Source organism: Scyliorhinus torazame, chromosome 11 (genome assembly GCF_047496885.1).
Source record: "Scyliorhinus torazame isolate Kashiwa2021f chromosome 11, sScyTor2.1, whole genome shotgun sequence".
Classification (NCBI taxonomy): Eukaryota; Metazoa; Chordata; class Chondrichthyes; order Carcharhiniformes; family Scyliorhinidae; genus Scyliorhinus; species Scyliorhinus torazame.
Genome location: NC_092717.1, coordinates 70,703,002 through 70,719,722, shown reverse-complemented (window position 1 = coordinate 70,719,722; position 16,721 = coordinate 70,703,002). Strand labels below are relative to the sequence as shown.

The 16,721-nt window shown below is 48.9% G+C and overlaps 1 protein-coding gene across 2 annotated transcripts in view; it reads right to left on the bottom strand.

Moving 5' to 3' along the window:
* The window catches only part of taf2 (TAF2 RNA polymerase II, TATA box binding protein (TBP)-associated factor), a 298,552-nt gene that overhangs the window by 132,050 nt on the left and 149,781 nt on the right, over positions 1–16,721 (bottom strand). For both annotated transcript variants that reach the window (XM_072467396.1, XM_072467397.1), the window contains exon 11: positions 2,067–2,202. In XM_072467396.1, coding sequence (XP_072323497.1) covers positions 2,067–2,202 — 136 coding nt within the window. The remainder of the gene's footprint in view (positions 1–2,066; positions 2,203–16,721) is intronic.

The following is a 16,721-nucleotide window of genomic DNA, read 5'->3' as shown; positions in this document are numbered from 1 at the left end:
TAATTTGGAGGAGAGATTGGATAGATTGGGGCGGTTTAGTTTGGAACAGAGGAGGCTGAGGGAAGTTAAATTGTATAAAGTTACAGGGGTTCTAGATATTAGATAGGAAGGACCTATTTCCCTTTGCAGAAAGGTCAACAACCAGGAACCATTGATTTAAGGTAATTGGCAGAAGGATCAGCGGCAGTTGAGGAGAATTGCTTTTTCACTCAGAGGGTGTTGGGGTGATTACTCCACTTGAAAGGGTAGTACAGGTAAAATGCATTATCAGATTGGAAAAGTACTTGGAAATGTATTTGAAGCGCCATAACTAACAAGGTTACTGAAGGAGGCTGGAGAGGAAATTGCTGAGGCCTTGACAGAAATCTTTGGATCCTCGCTGTCTTCAGGGGATGTCCCGGAGGACTGGAGAATAGCCAATGTTGTTCCTCTGTTTAAGAAGGGTAGCAAGGATAATCCCGGGAACTACAGGCCGGTGAGCCTTACGTCAGTGATAGGGAAATTACTGGAGAGAATTCTTAGAGACAGGATCTACTCCCATTTGGAAGCAAATGGACGTATTAGTGAGAGGCAGCACGGTTTTGTGAAGGGGAGGTCGTGTCTCACTAACTTGATAGAGTTTTTCGAGGAGGTCACTAAGATGATTGATGCAGGTAGGGCAGTAGATGTTGTCTATATGGACTTCAGTAAGGCCTTTGAAAAGGTCCCTCATGGTAGACTAGTACAAAAGGTGACGTCACACGGGATCAGGGGTGAACTGGCAAGGTGGATACAGAACTGGTTAGGCCATAGAAGGCAGAGGGTAGCAATGGAGGGATGCTTTTCTAATTGGAGGGCTGTGACCAGTGGTGTTCCACAGGGATCAGTGCTGGGACCTTTGCTCTTTGTAGTATATATAAATGATTTGGAGGAAAATGTAACTGGTCTGATTAGTAAGTTTGCAGACGACACAAAGGTTGGTGGAATTGCGGATAGCGATGAGGACTGTCTGAGGATACAGCAGGATTTAGATTGTCTGGAGACTTGGCCGGAGAGATGGCAGATGGAGTTTAATCCGGACAAATGTGAGGTAATGCATTTTGGAAGGTCTAATGCAGGTAGGGAACATACAGTAGAACCCTCAAGAGTATTGAAAGTCAAAGAGATCTAGGAGTACAGGTCCACAGGTCACTGAAAGGGGCAACACAGGTGGAGAAGGTAGTCAAGAATGCATACGGCATGCTTGCCTTCATTGGACGGGGCATTGAGTATAAGAATTGGCAAGTCATGTTGCAGCTGTATAGAACCTTAGTTAGGCCACACTTGGAGTATAGTGTTCAATTCTGCTCGCCACACTACCAGAAGGATGTGGAGGCTTTAGAGAGGGTGCAGAAGAGATTTACCAGAATATTGCCTGGTATGGAGGGCATTAGCTATGAGGAGCAGTTGAATAAACTCGGTTTGTTCTCACTGGAACGAAGGAGGATGAGGGGCGACCTGATAGAGGTCTACAAAATTATGAGGGGCATAGACAGAGTGGATAGTCAGAGGCTTTTCCCCAGGGTAGAGGGGTCAATTACTAGGGGGCATAGGTTTAAGGTGAGAGGGGTAAGGTTTAGAGTAGATGTACGAGGCAAGTTTTTTACGCAGAGGGTAGTGGGTGCCTGGAACTCGCTACCGGAGGAGGTAGTGGAAGCAGGGACGATAGGGACATTTAAGGGGCATCTTGACAAATATATGAATAGGATGGGAATAGAAGGATACGGACCCAGGAAGTGTAGAAGATTGTAGTTTAGTCGGGCAGTATGGTCGGCACGGGCTTGGAGGGCCGAAGGGCCTGTTCCTGTGCTGTACATTTCTTTGTTCTTTGTTGTTCTTTGTTATGGACCTACTGCTGGAAAGTAGAATTAAGCTGCATACGTATTTTGCAGCCGGCACAAACACGATGAACTGAATGGTCCTTCTGTGAGTTAAATTTTCATTATTCTGATAAAAGCAACCAAAGACAACAAAAATTTAAAACAAAATCAGAGTGAACTAGTTTAGACAGAGAAATAACATTTTAAGGAAACAATTCTGCTACAAACCTGAAGCATGAACTCCATGCTGATCCTGTTTTCAATGAGCCGCATCACCAGATGAGCTTTACACTGAAACATTTTGTAATACTTCCAGGACAATGTGTGAGGATGACGAATTGAAAAATGCAAGTGTGGAGCAGAACTGTAAGAATTTAAAAATAAATTTTAAAGCATTCCACTACTGTTTCATGTGCAACAGTTTAATTGCACAGACGTTGTTGATATGAGAAAAACGGTGGTCGTTAATTGCTTCTTCAAATTCAAAATCAGCTGTACACTACACGATTAACACGTTTTACATAAAATTAATTTCAATCTCAGGCAGCAGAGTGATTGGGGCATGACTGGCCTCAAAAGTCTTGGATGGAAATATTAGGAACCCTCAATCCTGAACGCAAAAGTAATTCTGATGGAAAATGCCTGTGTGCGAACATCAGATGAGGATAAAATTAACTGTGATGAACACCACAGAAAAAGCAAGTGACTGAGAGAAAGAGGGGAAAATTGCATCACTGCAAGCTGCAGTCTCATCAATTAAGAGACCAATTTTGTAGTCGTTCTTATGTGAATGTGAGAAAGGTAAATTATCCGTCTTTGTCCTTCAAGACCTGTCTGCAGCCTTTGGCATGGTTGACACCAGGTTCATCCATTTAATTGTAGTCACAGCATCACTTACAATGGCTTCTCTACCACTTGTGCTACATTTTCTCCCATGTCCCCAAAAGTCTATCTTTGGGCCCCTCATATTTCCCAATGACATTCTACCCCTCAGTGAAATGGACTGAAATCACACTTACCATTAACACTCTCTTCCTCTTGTGTCCATGACACCTTTGTCAATGTCTCCGAAGCTCCCACACCCACCTGACCTTCTATTCTTTTTTTTAAAATATTTTTATTGAAGTATTTACAAAATTTTTATAACAATAACAAACGCAATAATAACATAAATATCAACATGGTTAAAAAAATACATTACCCACCAAACCCCCTATACATCCCTCAACCATATTGCACCAACCCGCGCCCCAGCCTTCGGAATGCTGCTTCTGCCGACATTTTAATTTTCCCCGAGAAAGTCGACGAACGGCTGCCACCTCCGAGAGAACCCCAGCATTGACCCTCTCAAGGCAAACTTGATTTTCTACAGCCTGAGAAACCCAGCCATGTCACTGACCCAAGTCTCCACACTCGGGAGCTTCGAGTCCCTCCACATTAAAAGGATCCATCAACGGGCTACCAGGGAGGCAAAGGCCAAAACATCGGCCTCTTTCACTCCCTGAACTCTTGGATCTTCTGACACTCCAAAGATCGCTACCTCCGGACTCGGCATCACCCGTGTGTTTAGCACCCTGGACATTGCTTTAGCAAAACCCTCTTAAGCTTCGGGCATGCCCAAAACATGTGGACATGGTTTGCTGGGCATCACGCACACCTCGCACATCTATCTTCCACTCTGAAAAACTTGCTCATCCTCGCCGCCATGTGTGCCCGGTGTACCACTTTAAACTGTATTAAACTGAGCCTGGCACATGAGGAGGAATTAACCCTGCTGAGGGTGTCCGCCCACAGACCCGCCTCCAACTCTCCACCTAGCTCCTCCTCCCACTTGCCCTTCAGTTCCTCCACTGGGGTTTCCTCCGCCTCCAACAACTCCTGATAGATATGACACTTTCCCCTACCCCACCCAGGTACCAGAGACTACTCTGTCCTGTATCCCCCATGGCGGCAAGAGCGGGAAAGCCAACACCTGTTTCCTCAGAAAGTCCCCCACTTGCAAATATCTGAAACCATTCCCTGGCGGCAACTTGACCTTATCCTCCAGCGCCTTCAGACTGGGAAAACTCCTGAATATGAATAGATCTCCCATCTGGATTTCTGGATAATTGGGGCTCATTCTGGGGTAGGTGGGACCTCTACAAACGGGATGGTCTACACCTGGACCAGAGGGGTACCAATATCCTGGGGGGGGGGGGGGGGATTTGCTAATGCTCTTCGGGAGGGTTTAAACTAGTTCAACAGGGGCTTGGGAACCTGAATTGTCGCTCCAGTATACAGGAGGTTGAGAGTAGTGAGGTCGTGAGTAAGGTTTCAAAGTTGCAGGAGTGTACCGGCAGGTAGTTTAAAGTGCGTCTTCTTCAATGCCAGGAGCATATAAGGTGGGTGAACTTGCAGCATGGGTTGGTACCTGGGACTTCGATGATGTGGCCATTTCGGAGACATGGATAGAGCAGGGACAGGAATGGTTGTTGCAGGTGCCTGGGTTTAGATATTTCAGTAAGCTCTGGGAAGGTGGTAAAAGAGGGGGAGGGGTGGCACTGTTAGTCAAGGACAGTATTACGGTGGCAGAAAGGACGTTTGATGAGGACTCGTCTACTGAGGTAGTATGGGCTGAGGTTAGAAACAGGAAAGGAGAGGTCACCCTGTTAGTGGTTTTCTATAGGCCTCCAAAAAGTTCCAGAGATGTAGAGGAAAGGATTGCAAAGATGATTCTGGATAGGAGCGAAAGCAACAGGGTAGTTATGGGGGACTAACTTTCCAAATGACTGGAAACGCTATAGTTCGAGTACTTTAGATGGGTCTGTTTTTGTCCAATGTGTGCAGGAGGGTTTCCTGACACAATATGTAGATAGGCCAATGAGAGGCGAGGCCATATTGGATTTGGTACTGGGTAATGAACCAGGACAGGTGTTAGATTTGGAGGTAGGTGAGCACTTTGGTGATAGTGACCACAATTCGATTAAGTTTACTTTAGTGATGGAAAGGGATAGGTATATACCTCAGGGCAAGAGTCATATCTGGGGGAAAGGCAATTATGATGCGATGAGGCAAGACTTAGGATGCATCGGATGGAGAGGAAAACTGCAGGGGATGGGCACAATTGAAATGTGGAGATGGTTCAAGGAACAGCTACTGCGTGTCCTTGATAAGTATGTACCTGTCAGGCAGAGAGGAAGTGGTCAAGCAAGGGAACCGTGGTTTACTAAAGCAGTCAAAACACTTGTTCAGACTGAAGTCCAGTTACTAGTGGTGTACCACAAGGGTCTGTTTTGGGGCCACTGCGGTTTGTCATTTTTATAAATGACCTGGAGGAGGGCGTAGAAAGATGGGTGAGTAAATTTGCAGATGACACTAAAGTCGGTGGAGTTGTGGACAGTGCGGAAGGATGTTACAAGTTACAGAGGGACATAGATAAGCTGCAGCGCTGGGCTGAGAGGTGGCAAATGGAGTTTAATGCAGAAAAGTGTGAGGTGATTCATTTTGGAAGGAATAACAGGAAGACTGAGTACTGGGCTAATGATAAGATTCTTGGCAGTGTGGATGAGCAGAGAGATCTCGGTGTCCATGTACATAGATCCCTGAAAGTTGCCACCCAGGTTGAGAGGGTTGTTAAGAAGGCGTACGGTGTGTTAGCTTTTATTGGTAGAGGGATTGAGTTTCGGAGCCATGAGGTCATGTTGCAGCTGTACAAAACTCTGGTGCAGTCGCATTTGGAGTATTGCCTGCAATTCCGGTCGCCGCATTATAGGAAGGATGTGGAAGCATTGGAAAGGGTGCAGAGGAGATTTACCAGAATGTTGCCTGGTATGGAGGGAAGATCTTATGAGGAAAGGCTGAGGGACTTGAGGCTCTTTTCGTTAGAGAGAAGGTTAAGAGGTGACTTAATTGAGGCATACAAGATTTTCAGAGGATTGGATAGGGTGGACAGTGAGAGCCTTCTTCCTCAGATGGTGATGTCTAGCATGAGGGGACATAGCTTTAAATTGAGGGGAGATAGATATAAGACAGATGTCAGAGGTAGGTTCTTTACTCCGAGAGTAGTAAGGGCGTGGAATGGCCTGCCTGCAACAGGACTGGACTCGCCAACACTAAGGGCATTCAAATGGTCATTGGATAGACATATGGACAATAAGGGAATAGTGTAGATGGGCTTTAGAGTGGTTTCACAGGTCAGCGCAACATCGAAGGCCGAAGGGCCTGTACTGCGCTGTAACGTTCTATCCTTCTAATTCCTGCTCTCTGCCAGCTCCGGGACCCGCCATCTATCCTGCCCGGTGCGAACCTGTGGTTATTGCAAATCGGTGTCCAGACCGACGCACCCTCCACCTTCTTATACCTCCTCCATTGTCCCCAGATCCTCAGTGCCACCACCACCACCGGGCTAGTGGAGTAACTGGCCGGCGAGAACGGCAGAGGTGCCGTTACCAATGCTCCCAAACTGGTGCCTTTGCATGACGCCGCCTCCATCCGCTCCCATGCCGATCCCTCCCCCATTACCCACTTCCTAATCAATCATCGCTATATTAGCCGCCCAGTAGTAGTTGCAGAAGTTCGGCAGCGCCAACCCACATTCCCCCCGACTGCGCTCCAACATTTTCTTCACTCGCCCACACAAAGCCCGAAATGATCGTGTTCACCCACTTGAAAAAGGTCTTAAGGATGAAGATGGGGAGGCACTGGAAAACAAACAGAAATCTGGGGAGGACCGTCACTTTCACGGCCTGTACCCTCCCCGCCACGATAGCGGGAGCATATCCCATCTTTTAAAGTCCCCTTCCATTTGCTTCACCAGCCGGGTTAGGTTGAGCTTGTGGAATGCCTCCCATTTCCGAGCCACCTGTATTCCCAGGTAACGAAAGCTCCTCTCTACCATCTTGAGCGGCAGCTCCTTTCTCCCATGTTCAATTTATACCCCGAAAACCTGCCAAATTCCCCCAAGACCTGCATAACCTTCCCCCAACCCTTCCACCGGGTCCGAAATGTACAAGAGCAGATCGTCTGCGTAAAGCGAAAACCGATGCACCACAACCCCCCCCCCCCCCCGAACCAGCCCCTGCCAATTCCTTGATGCTCTCAGCACCATGGCCAACGGCTCGATAGCCAGAGCAAACAGCAACGGGGAGAGGGGGCACCCCTGCCTCGTCCCTCTGTGTAACTTAAAATACCCTGACCTCAGCCGGTTCGTGCACACGCTCGCTACAGGCGCCTGGTAGAGCAATCGCACCCAGTCAATAAAGCCCTCACCAAACCCAAACCTTCCCAGCGTCTCCCACAGGTACCCCCACTCCACCTGATCAAAAGCCTTCTCCGTGTACATCGCTACCACCACCTCCGCCTCCTCACCTTCTGAGGGCATCATAATTACATTTAACAGCCTCCAGACGTTAGCATTGAGCTGTCTGCCCATAACAAATCTAGTTTGGTCCTCCCCTATCAGCCCCGGGACACAGTCTTCTATCCTAGTGGCCAGAATCTTAGCCAGCAGCTTGGCATCTACGTTCAAAAGCAAAATTGGCCTATGTGACCCACATTGCTCCGGATCCTTCTCTCGTTTAAGAATGAGTGAAATCGAGGCCTGCGACATCGTAGGGGGGAGGATTCCCCTCTCTCTAGCCTCGTTAACAGTCCTCACCAGCAGTGAGCACAGCATCTCTGAGAACTTCTTATAAAATTCTACTGGGTAACCGTCCGGCCCCGGAGCCTTGCCCGACTGCATGCCTCCAGTCCTTTAACAATTTCTTCTGCCTCAATCGGGGCCCCCAGCCCCTCCACCAGGTCTTCCTCCACCCTCGGAAACCTCAACTGATCTAGGAATTGCCTCAATCCTTCTGCTCCAGCCGGGGGTTCCGACTCATATAATTTACGATAAAATTCTTTAAAAACTTTGTTGACCCCCCCTGGGTCCAAGACCATGTTACCCTCCCTATTCTTTACTCTCCCAATCTCCCTGGCCGCCTCTCTCTTCCGAAACTGGTGCACCAGCATCCTGCTCGCCTTTTCCCCGTATTCGTAAACCGCCCCCTTTACCTTCCTCAACTGTTCCACTGCTTTCTCGGTGATCAACAACTCAAACTCCGCCTGTAGCTTCCGGCGCTCCCTCAGGGACCCAGCGTCCGGGGCCTCCGCATATCTCCTATCCACTCGAAGTATATGCTCCACTAATCTTTCCCTCTCCGCTCGTTCCTCCTTTTCTCTATGGGACCGAATCAAAATTAGTCCCCCTTCAGAGCCTCCCAAACCGTCGCTGCTGATACCTCTCCCGTGTCATTTGTTTCCAGGTAGTTCTGAATGGACTTATTCACCTGCCCGCAGACCTCTTCGTCCGCTAACCCCACATCTAATCTCCACAGCGGACGCTGCCCCCTTTCCTCACCCAACCACAAATCCACCCAATGCGGGGCATGATCAGAGACTGCAATCGCCGAATATTCCGACCCCGCCACCTTCGGAATTAGCGCTCTGCTTAGAACAAAAAAATCAATACGGGAGTAAACTCTATGGACATGAGAAAAAAACAAAAACTCCTTCGCCCTCGGCCGCTCGAATTTCCACGGATCTACACCCCCCATCTGCTCCATGAAACCCCTCAACTCCTTTGCCACGGCAGGCCTCCTCCCAGTCCTGGATTTTGACCGGTCCAGATCGGGATCAATGACGGTGTTAAATTGCCCCCCCCCCCCCCCCCCCCCCCCCCCCCAACGATCAGGCCGTGAGACTCCAAGTCCGGGATCCTGCCTAACACCCGCCTCATAAATCCCACATCGTCCCAGTTCGGAGCATATACGTTCACAAGCACCACCCGTACACCCTCCAACATCCCACTCACCATTATATATCTACCCCCCCTTATCTGCCACAATTCGTCCAGCCTCAAACGGCACTCGCTTACTGATCGATATTGCTACCCCCCTGGTCTTTTGAGTCCAGCCCAGAGTGAAACACCTGACCAACCCAACCCTTTCTTAACCTCGTCTGGTCTATAATCTTTAGATGTGTCTCCTTAAGCATTGCTATGTCTGCCTGCAGCCCCTTTAAATGCGCAAAAACGCGAGCCCTTTTGACCAACCCATTCAAACCCCATACGTTCCACGTAATCAGTGGGGGGGGGCGGGGTGCCATAACCTTTTTTTGGCCAGTCCCGAAGCCGCGCCCCCCGCTTCCCCGAGCACCCCCATGAGCAGCAACTGTTCCCGGCCTTCCATTTGTTCCCCAGTAATAGTTCCCTGTCAGCAAAGCAGCCTCCCCCGCCCTCCCCCCCCCCCCACCCCACAGCAGCACACAGAACCTAATCCCCTCTCAAGCACCGACTTAGCACTTGCTCATCCCCCACCTCGCTCCCGAGAGTCAGCTGAACCATGCTGACCCCGATAACCCCCGACCTGGTGCCAAACAGACTGACTCCCTATTGTTTGAACCCCTCTCCCTCCATGAATAAACCATTTAACAATATCACATTCCCCAATAAGTAAACAACCTCAAGTAGAAGGAAATTGACATAAACCAATGAAGAAACAATCAGTTGAAACAAAACCCAACCTCCCACCGAGTAGCACCAACTTCAGGGCCCCCTCCGCATCAAATCCCTGCAAAACAAAGCACCCTCAAACCACCACCCCAGCCCAATAATTAACCCAAAACTACATACAATCTTGTTTGACCCGATGCAAACATTACAAAAATACGAACCACCATCACATAACTTCTCCGAGACTCAAGTGTCCTTTAAGGCGCTTCGAACTTCTTTTCTTTGATAAATGTCTATACATCGTCCGGTGTCTCAAAGTAAAAATGCCAGTTTTCGTGCGTAACCCACAACTGCACTGGATACAGCATCCTGAATTTCACACCCTTCTTGAAGAGGATCGCCTTCACCCGGTTGCACTCAGCAAGTCTCTTGGCCAGCTCCGCTCCCAGGTCCTGATAGATGCGCACCTCGCTGTTCTCCCATCTGCTACTCCGCTCTTTCTTGGCCCACCGCAAGACGAGTTCTTTGTCCAAAAAACGGTGGAAACGCACCACCGGGTCATTCGCCTTAGGCTTCCTTGCGAGGGCTGTGTGTGCTCCATCCACTTCCAGGGGACGAAAGAATACCCCGGGCCCCATCAGCATCTCCAGCATGCCCGCCAGAGGGTAAACTGTGACTCTTTAATTTTAACTGTCTTTTACCATTTCTTTCTCTCTTGTCTTTCTTTATATATATTTAACCCCTCCATTCTATCCACCTTTCCTGATCCTTTCTCCCCTTTGCTTCCCCTTCCCCACATCTACATCTGTCACAGTTTACCCTCTGATGTTAGTTTCTCTGCAGTTTGGCCTTTGACACCTTTTGTTCTCCCTGGGGACTGCCATTAGCACTCTTTCCCCCTCGTTTTATGGTTATTAGCACCCCGTTTCTCTGGGTTTCTGTGGCTATGACTCATCTTTCACTCTCACTCCACAATATAAATATTTCCCACTTTCTCTGTATTATAGCTTTGACAAAGGGTCATTTGGACTCGAAACGTTAGCTCTTTTCTCTCCCTACAGATGCTGCCAGACCTGCTGAAATTTTCCAGCATTTTCTCTTTGCCATCACATTTATGCCCCTCTTCCGCTCGAGAGTCATACAGACTTGAAATGTTAAATCTGTTTCTCTCTCTGGATACTGTGAGACTTTGTTTTCCAGCACGTTCTGCTTTTATTTCAGATTTCCAGCATCTGCAGTATTTTGCTTTAATTCTTTTGCATTTTACATTTACGTTGATGACACCCACCTGTAACTCTCTGCCACTTGGCAAGAGTGGAGCAGTCGAGCAAGGTTATGAAATCTAGTTCTGAATGAGCAGAAATTTTCTTCAACCTCCCACAAGGACGCCTGTGATAAATGTTGATCACTCAAGCATGTGATTTCTCCTTGGTGTGGTCAATGTTTACAAACATTGGGGTTTGGCCACTCAGGCCTCTGAACCATGAAGGGAAATGAATGAATCAAAGCTGCAGATGGTTTGTAGAAGTTGTCAATCACAGACCACTACCAGAAAACTATGAATAGGTTGCAGCTAATGGGTCTGTGGGAACCAGAGGCAGGTCACTGCTGCTCTCCTTCCAGGAATGGACACCTGGTTACAGCTGTAATTCTTCTAACTATCCCTGTCTGGACTGCTCTCTAGCTTCCAGGCATGGGTCTCCTTTCTGGGGAGGGGGTCCTGCGTGGCAGGGGGTGATGGTGGCGGTCTGTGGGGCGGGTTCCCTTATTATGGGGGGGGGGGGGGGGAGCCTTTCGGCAAGGTGTTCCTGTGGGGGGTCCCCCTATTACAGGAGTCTCGGGGGCCCTATTTTACAGGCCCCGGGGGGGGGAGAATTTGGTAGAGAAGACGTTGGCAGGCAGTGCATTGTTTGGGGGGGGGGCTTTTGGATGTTCTCTACCAGCGTGGCCCCTGGGATGGTGGACAAGGTCCACCACGACAGGGCACGCTGGGAGAGATCACAAGTGATCCGCGCCCATGTGTTTCCTGGCCGTGGGGACTGGAGAATCACAGAAGGTCGAAGCGAAGCGTGACAGGTCCGCTACATAGATGCAAGTGGATCTTTACAAACCATTTGCATTTATTTATAATCTCCCGCTGGCATGCAATGTGAATCGCGTTCCCGCCACCATCAGGGCGTTGGAGCATCACGTCCGGGTGCCGATCTTAATTTTCCCCCCGACGCCAGATTCTCCATCCCATCTGGGAACACATTTTAGGCATTCCGGGACGGAGAATCCCACCCTCTGTCTTTCATAATTTTTAAAAAAATTTAGAGTACTCAATTATTTTTTTCCAATTAAGGGGCAATTTAGCATGGCCAATCCACCTGACATGCACATCTTAGGGTTGTGGGGGTGAAACCCACGCAGACACGGGAGAATGCGCAAACTGCACACGGACAGTGACCCAGGGCCGGCATTCGAACCCAGGTCCTCAGTGCCGCAGTCCCAGTGTTAACGTCTTTCATGTTTTTACTCAAGAATCTATCATCCCTATGCTCACTGACCAACAGTGGCTCCTGGTCAAGCAATACCTCAATTTTAAATTTCTCATTCTCGTTTTAAAGTTCCTCCATGGTCACGCCCCTCCCTATCTTGCAATCTCCTCAAATCCCTCCCAACCGTCAGAAATATTTGCTCCGAGGGGAAATTCAGAGTGGAGAGGAGAATAACTGACAATAGGAATTAGAGAAGTATTAACAGATAAGGAGGAAATAGAATCAAGGTAAATCGAATACTTGGGAGAGTTTGATAGAATTAGAGTAGACAAAACTAAGGCATTAGATGGGGTCAGAATAAGGGAGGAAGTAAACAGCCGATATCAGAGTTAATGTGCATGCGTGTGAATGCACGGAGTGTGGTTAATAAGATTGGCACAGGTTGACATGTGGAAAAATTATATTAATGCGATAACAGAGACCTGGCTCAAAAGATGGCAGGATTGGGTGTTAAATATTCCTGGGTACATGGCATTTAGGAGAGAGTGGTACCGTGCCAAGAAGACATGAAATGAAAACATACATCATCCTGGCTACTTTATTATTTTTTAAAAATATAATGAACAAAAGCTTTACATCGATGAAGCCATGACTGGCTACGACTCACAAATGGAATTTCTAACCTGGAGAAAATCACAGCACCTTGTTATCTCTAAAGAGCTGATGACGCCCCGTGATTGCAGAAGACAAATTCCAAGGAAATGCCTCTTTACATTTCTGAGGCAGAGCCCTGTCCGATAAAGGTGAACTGTCTACGAGGACAAAGGACACTGAAAGCTCTGGTTAACTAATGGATGGAACATTAACCATCTCAGGAATCCAGACGAGAAATATACATCCTTCATCCAAACTAAGGGCAAGAAGTGAGTTATGTCACATGACCACTCCCCCTCACCCAAAGCTGTTAAGACTGCCATCCTTCATCAACCAAAACAGCAGCAGCACCAGAGCTCTGCCTAGGTTTAAATTGCCTGGCACTCATCAATATTGTTTCTGAACTTCTATGCTAATGCCTACTATAAGATTAATTAATCTCTACGTGCTTCTCCCATTGTAGAAGTCAGCACTACTGGAAAAATGGATTACCTCACACCAGCTTCAGTTTGCTAACCTCTCTGAAGGAATAAACCATTGGACTTAGGAATGTAAAGGCGCCTTTGTGCATTACCTTGGAACTTGACATAGGGCTGTAGATAGGACTTTAAACTAAATAGTGTGTTGGGGAGGGGGGGGGGGGGGCGCGAAGGGTTCAGTTGTGTGGAGAATTCGAAAATCCAAGTTGCAGAAGGTACAAGTGCAGGTTAATGACGAGGACTTTAAACTAGTTAAAGGAGCCAAGAGGTTAGTAAAGTTTCCAGACCATGTAATTGAACAGAGAATATAGAAGGTGGCAGGAATCTAACTTCAGTCAGAGCAAAAAATGTGACAAGGGAGGTGGTCAATGCAGGACTGAGGGTGTTGTACCTAAATGCACGCAGTACACAGAACAAGATAAATGAGCTTGTTGCGCGCATTGAAATTGGCAGGTAGGATGTTGCGGGCATCACAAAGGCTGGCTGCACGCGGATCAGGGCTGGGAGCTAAATATCCAAGGATATGTGTCTTATCAAAAGGACAGGCATGTGGGATTGCATTGTTAGTGAGGATAGCAAGATGCAATACAGGACCAGAATGCATAGAATCTGTGTGGAATCACAAAGATAAAAAGACCCTGATGGGAGTTATGGTACAGATCCCCTAGCAGTAGTCAGGACGTGGGGCAGAAATTAAATCAGGTGTTAGAAAAGGCATATAAAAAAGGCAATACCACAATAATTTGGGGGGACTTCAATATGGAGGTGCATTGGGAAAATCCAAGAATCCCAAGAAAAATAATTTGTGGAATGTCTATGAGTTTTTGGAGCAGCTTGTGACAGAGCCTACTAGGGAACAGGCAATTCTGGATTTGGTGATGTGAAATGAGGCAGACTTGATTAAGGATCTTAAGGCAAAGGAACCCTTAGAGGGCAGTGACCAGCAGTTTGAGAGGAAGAAGCTGGAATCAGATGTAGCGGTATTATAATTAAATAAAGGTAACTACAAAGACATGAGGGAGGAGCTGGCCAGAGTTTTTTTTTAAATTTAGAGTACCCAATTCATTTTTTTTTCCAATTAAGGGGCAATTTAGCGTGGCCAATCCACCTAGCTTGCAGATTTATGGGTTGTGGGGGCAAAACCCACGCAAACACAGGGAGAATGTGCAAACTCCACAACGGATAGTGACCCAGAGCCGGGATCGAACCTGGGACCTCGGCACTGTGAGGCTGCAGTGCTAACCCACTGCGCCACCGTGCTGCCCTGCCAGAGTTGATTAGAAAAGTAGCCTAGCAGGGTAACAGTGGAACAGCAATGGCAGGAGTTTTTGGGGGTTATTCGGGAGGCACAACAGAAATTCATCCCAAGGAGGAGGAAACATGCTAAGGGGAGGACAAGGCAGCCATGGCTGACGAGTGAAGTCAAGCACAGCATAAAAGCAAAAGAAAAAGCATACAAAGTGGTGAGGATTAGTGGGAAGTCAGAGGATTGGGAAGCCTTTAAAAGCGAGCAGTGGACAACCAAAAAAGCAATGGGGAGAAGAGAGAGAGATGATGAAATTTAAGTGTAAGCTAGCTAGTAATATAAAAGAAGATGGGAAGTTTATTTCAATATATAAAAGGTAAGAGAGAGGCAAGAATAAACATTGGACCACAGCAAAACAAGACTGAAGAAGTAGTGATAGGAAACAAAGAAATGGCAGAGGAACTGAATGGTTACTTTGCATCAGTCTTCACTGTGACAGACACCAGTGAGATACCAGAACTCCAGGAGAATCAGGGGGCAGGTGTGCGTGCAGTGACCATTACTAAGAAGGTTCTGGGAAAACTGAAAGGTCTGAAGGTGGATAAATCAGCTGGTTCGGATGGACTACACCCCAGCATTCTAAAGGAGATAGCTGAGGAGATTGTAGAGGCATTGGTGGTGATGTTTCAGGAATCATTGGAGGCAGGGAGGGTCCCAGAGGACTGGAAAATGGCTAACGTAATATCCCTGTTTATTATAATAATCTTTATTGTCACAAGTAGGCCTTATAATAACACTGCAACGAAGTTACTGTGAAAGGCCTCTCGTCACCACATGCTGGTGCCTGTTCGGGTACACAGAGGGAGAATTCAGAATGTCCAAATTAACTAACAGATCGTCTTTCGGGACTTGTGGGAGGAAACCAGAGCACCCGGAGGAAACCCACGCACACACACGGAGAACGTGCAGACTCCACACTGACAGTGACTCAAGCCAGGAATCAAACCTGGGACCCTGGCGCTGTGAAGCAACAGTGCAATCCACTGTGACGGAGGACTTCCGGAGGCGGCCATGGTGTGAGTGGTCGCACATTGGTGGCTCCAACTCATGGTGGAATTTTGGGACCTTTTCCCTGGCTAACGGGTGGATTTGTTGATTTAAAAAGGTGCAGGAGGGGTGGTCGGAGAGAGTGCCCCACCGGTGGATGGATTTGTGGACCAAAAGTGGTCTAAAAAGCAAGGAATAGTTGGAGATAGCTGGAGTTGAGCCTGCGACACAGGTGAACATGGCAACGGGTCAGGGATCGGCCCCGCCCTCTCAATGGTCGAAGGAGCAGCCGGTGGGCTTCCTTAATGAGAAGTTCACCCAGCAGAGGAAGGAAAATCTGGAGGACCTGGCTAGGGTGATGGATCCGATAAAAGCAGGGATCGGCCGCCTGGAGACGAGGCCGGAGGCCCAGAGCCAGACGATCCAGAAGGTGGAGGAGACGGTGGGGGAGAACGAGGAGCAAACTTGCCTCGTTGGCAGCAGAGATGGGGCTGATGCGGGATCAACAGAGGCTGCTGCAGGAGAAAGTGGAGGACCTGGAGAACCGGTCTCGCAGGCAAAACTTGAGGATCATGGGAATGCCGGAGTGCAGCGAGGGAGCGGCGCAAGCACTTTTGTGGCCCAAATGTTTGAGAAGCTGCTGGGTGAGGGGTCACTGGAAGTGGACCTGGCGCACAGGCTTTGATGAGGAAGCCGCACGGGAACGAACCGAGGGCGATGGTGGTGTGCCTGCACCAGTTCCTGGACGAGGAGCGGATCCCCAGGGCAGCACGGAGGCACAGGTCCGATCCTGGTTTTGGGACACGACACAGACACCCCCCCCCCCCCCCCCCGCCACCCGCCCCCCCTCCACCACCACCAAACCCGGAGGGCGGCCGAACGCCACCCTGCCGCACATGCACCATACCAGCAGAATGTCCTAGCCATTGAATACACTAGTTACCCACCCCGTCGACTGTCTAACAGGGCGTTTTCAATTTCCCGAAGAAAGGGCAATCTCTGGGGTGGAGGAAGTGAGACCCCGCTGAGCTGCGATTCCCTGTGGCATGTGTATCACCCCCCCCCCCCCCCCCCCCACCAGCGCCTCCCCAACACCACCCTCACACCCACCACCACCCCTACACCACCCTCAAGCCCCACTCCACTTCCAACTCCACCCCTACTACCCCCTCCCAAACACACTTAACTCCCCAACACACCCGCACCCAGCCCGCAGTCTAATCATGCGTCTTGTCTTGTGTGTTGCAGGAGCTGCTGGTGATGGGGCGGGCCCTCCTGGTGTCCCCTGCCCTCAACCCCAGCCACATCCCCAGGTGCCGACCAGCGACAAGGACAAAACCAACAGGGATGGGAGCCATCGACCACAAACCCAGGACATCCCGGACCTTGAGTCAAGGGATGACACAGATTTCCCGTCACAGCTGTCTCCAACACACCACCATCCCAGAGGCACCCATCTTGGTTGGGCAATTTCGTGAAGAGGCTCCTGGGACACTATCTGGTACGCAC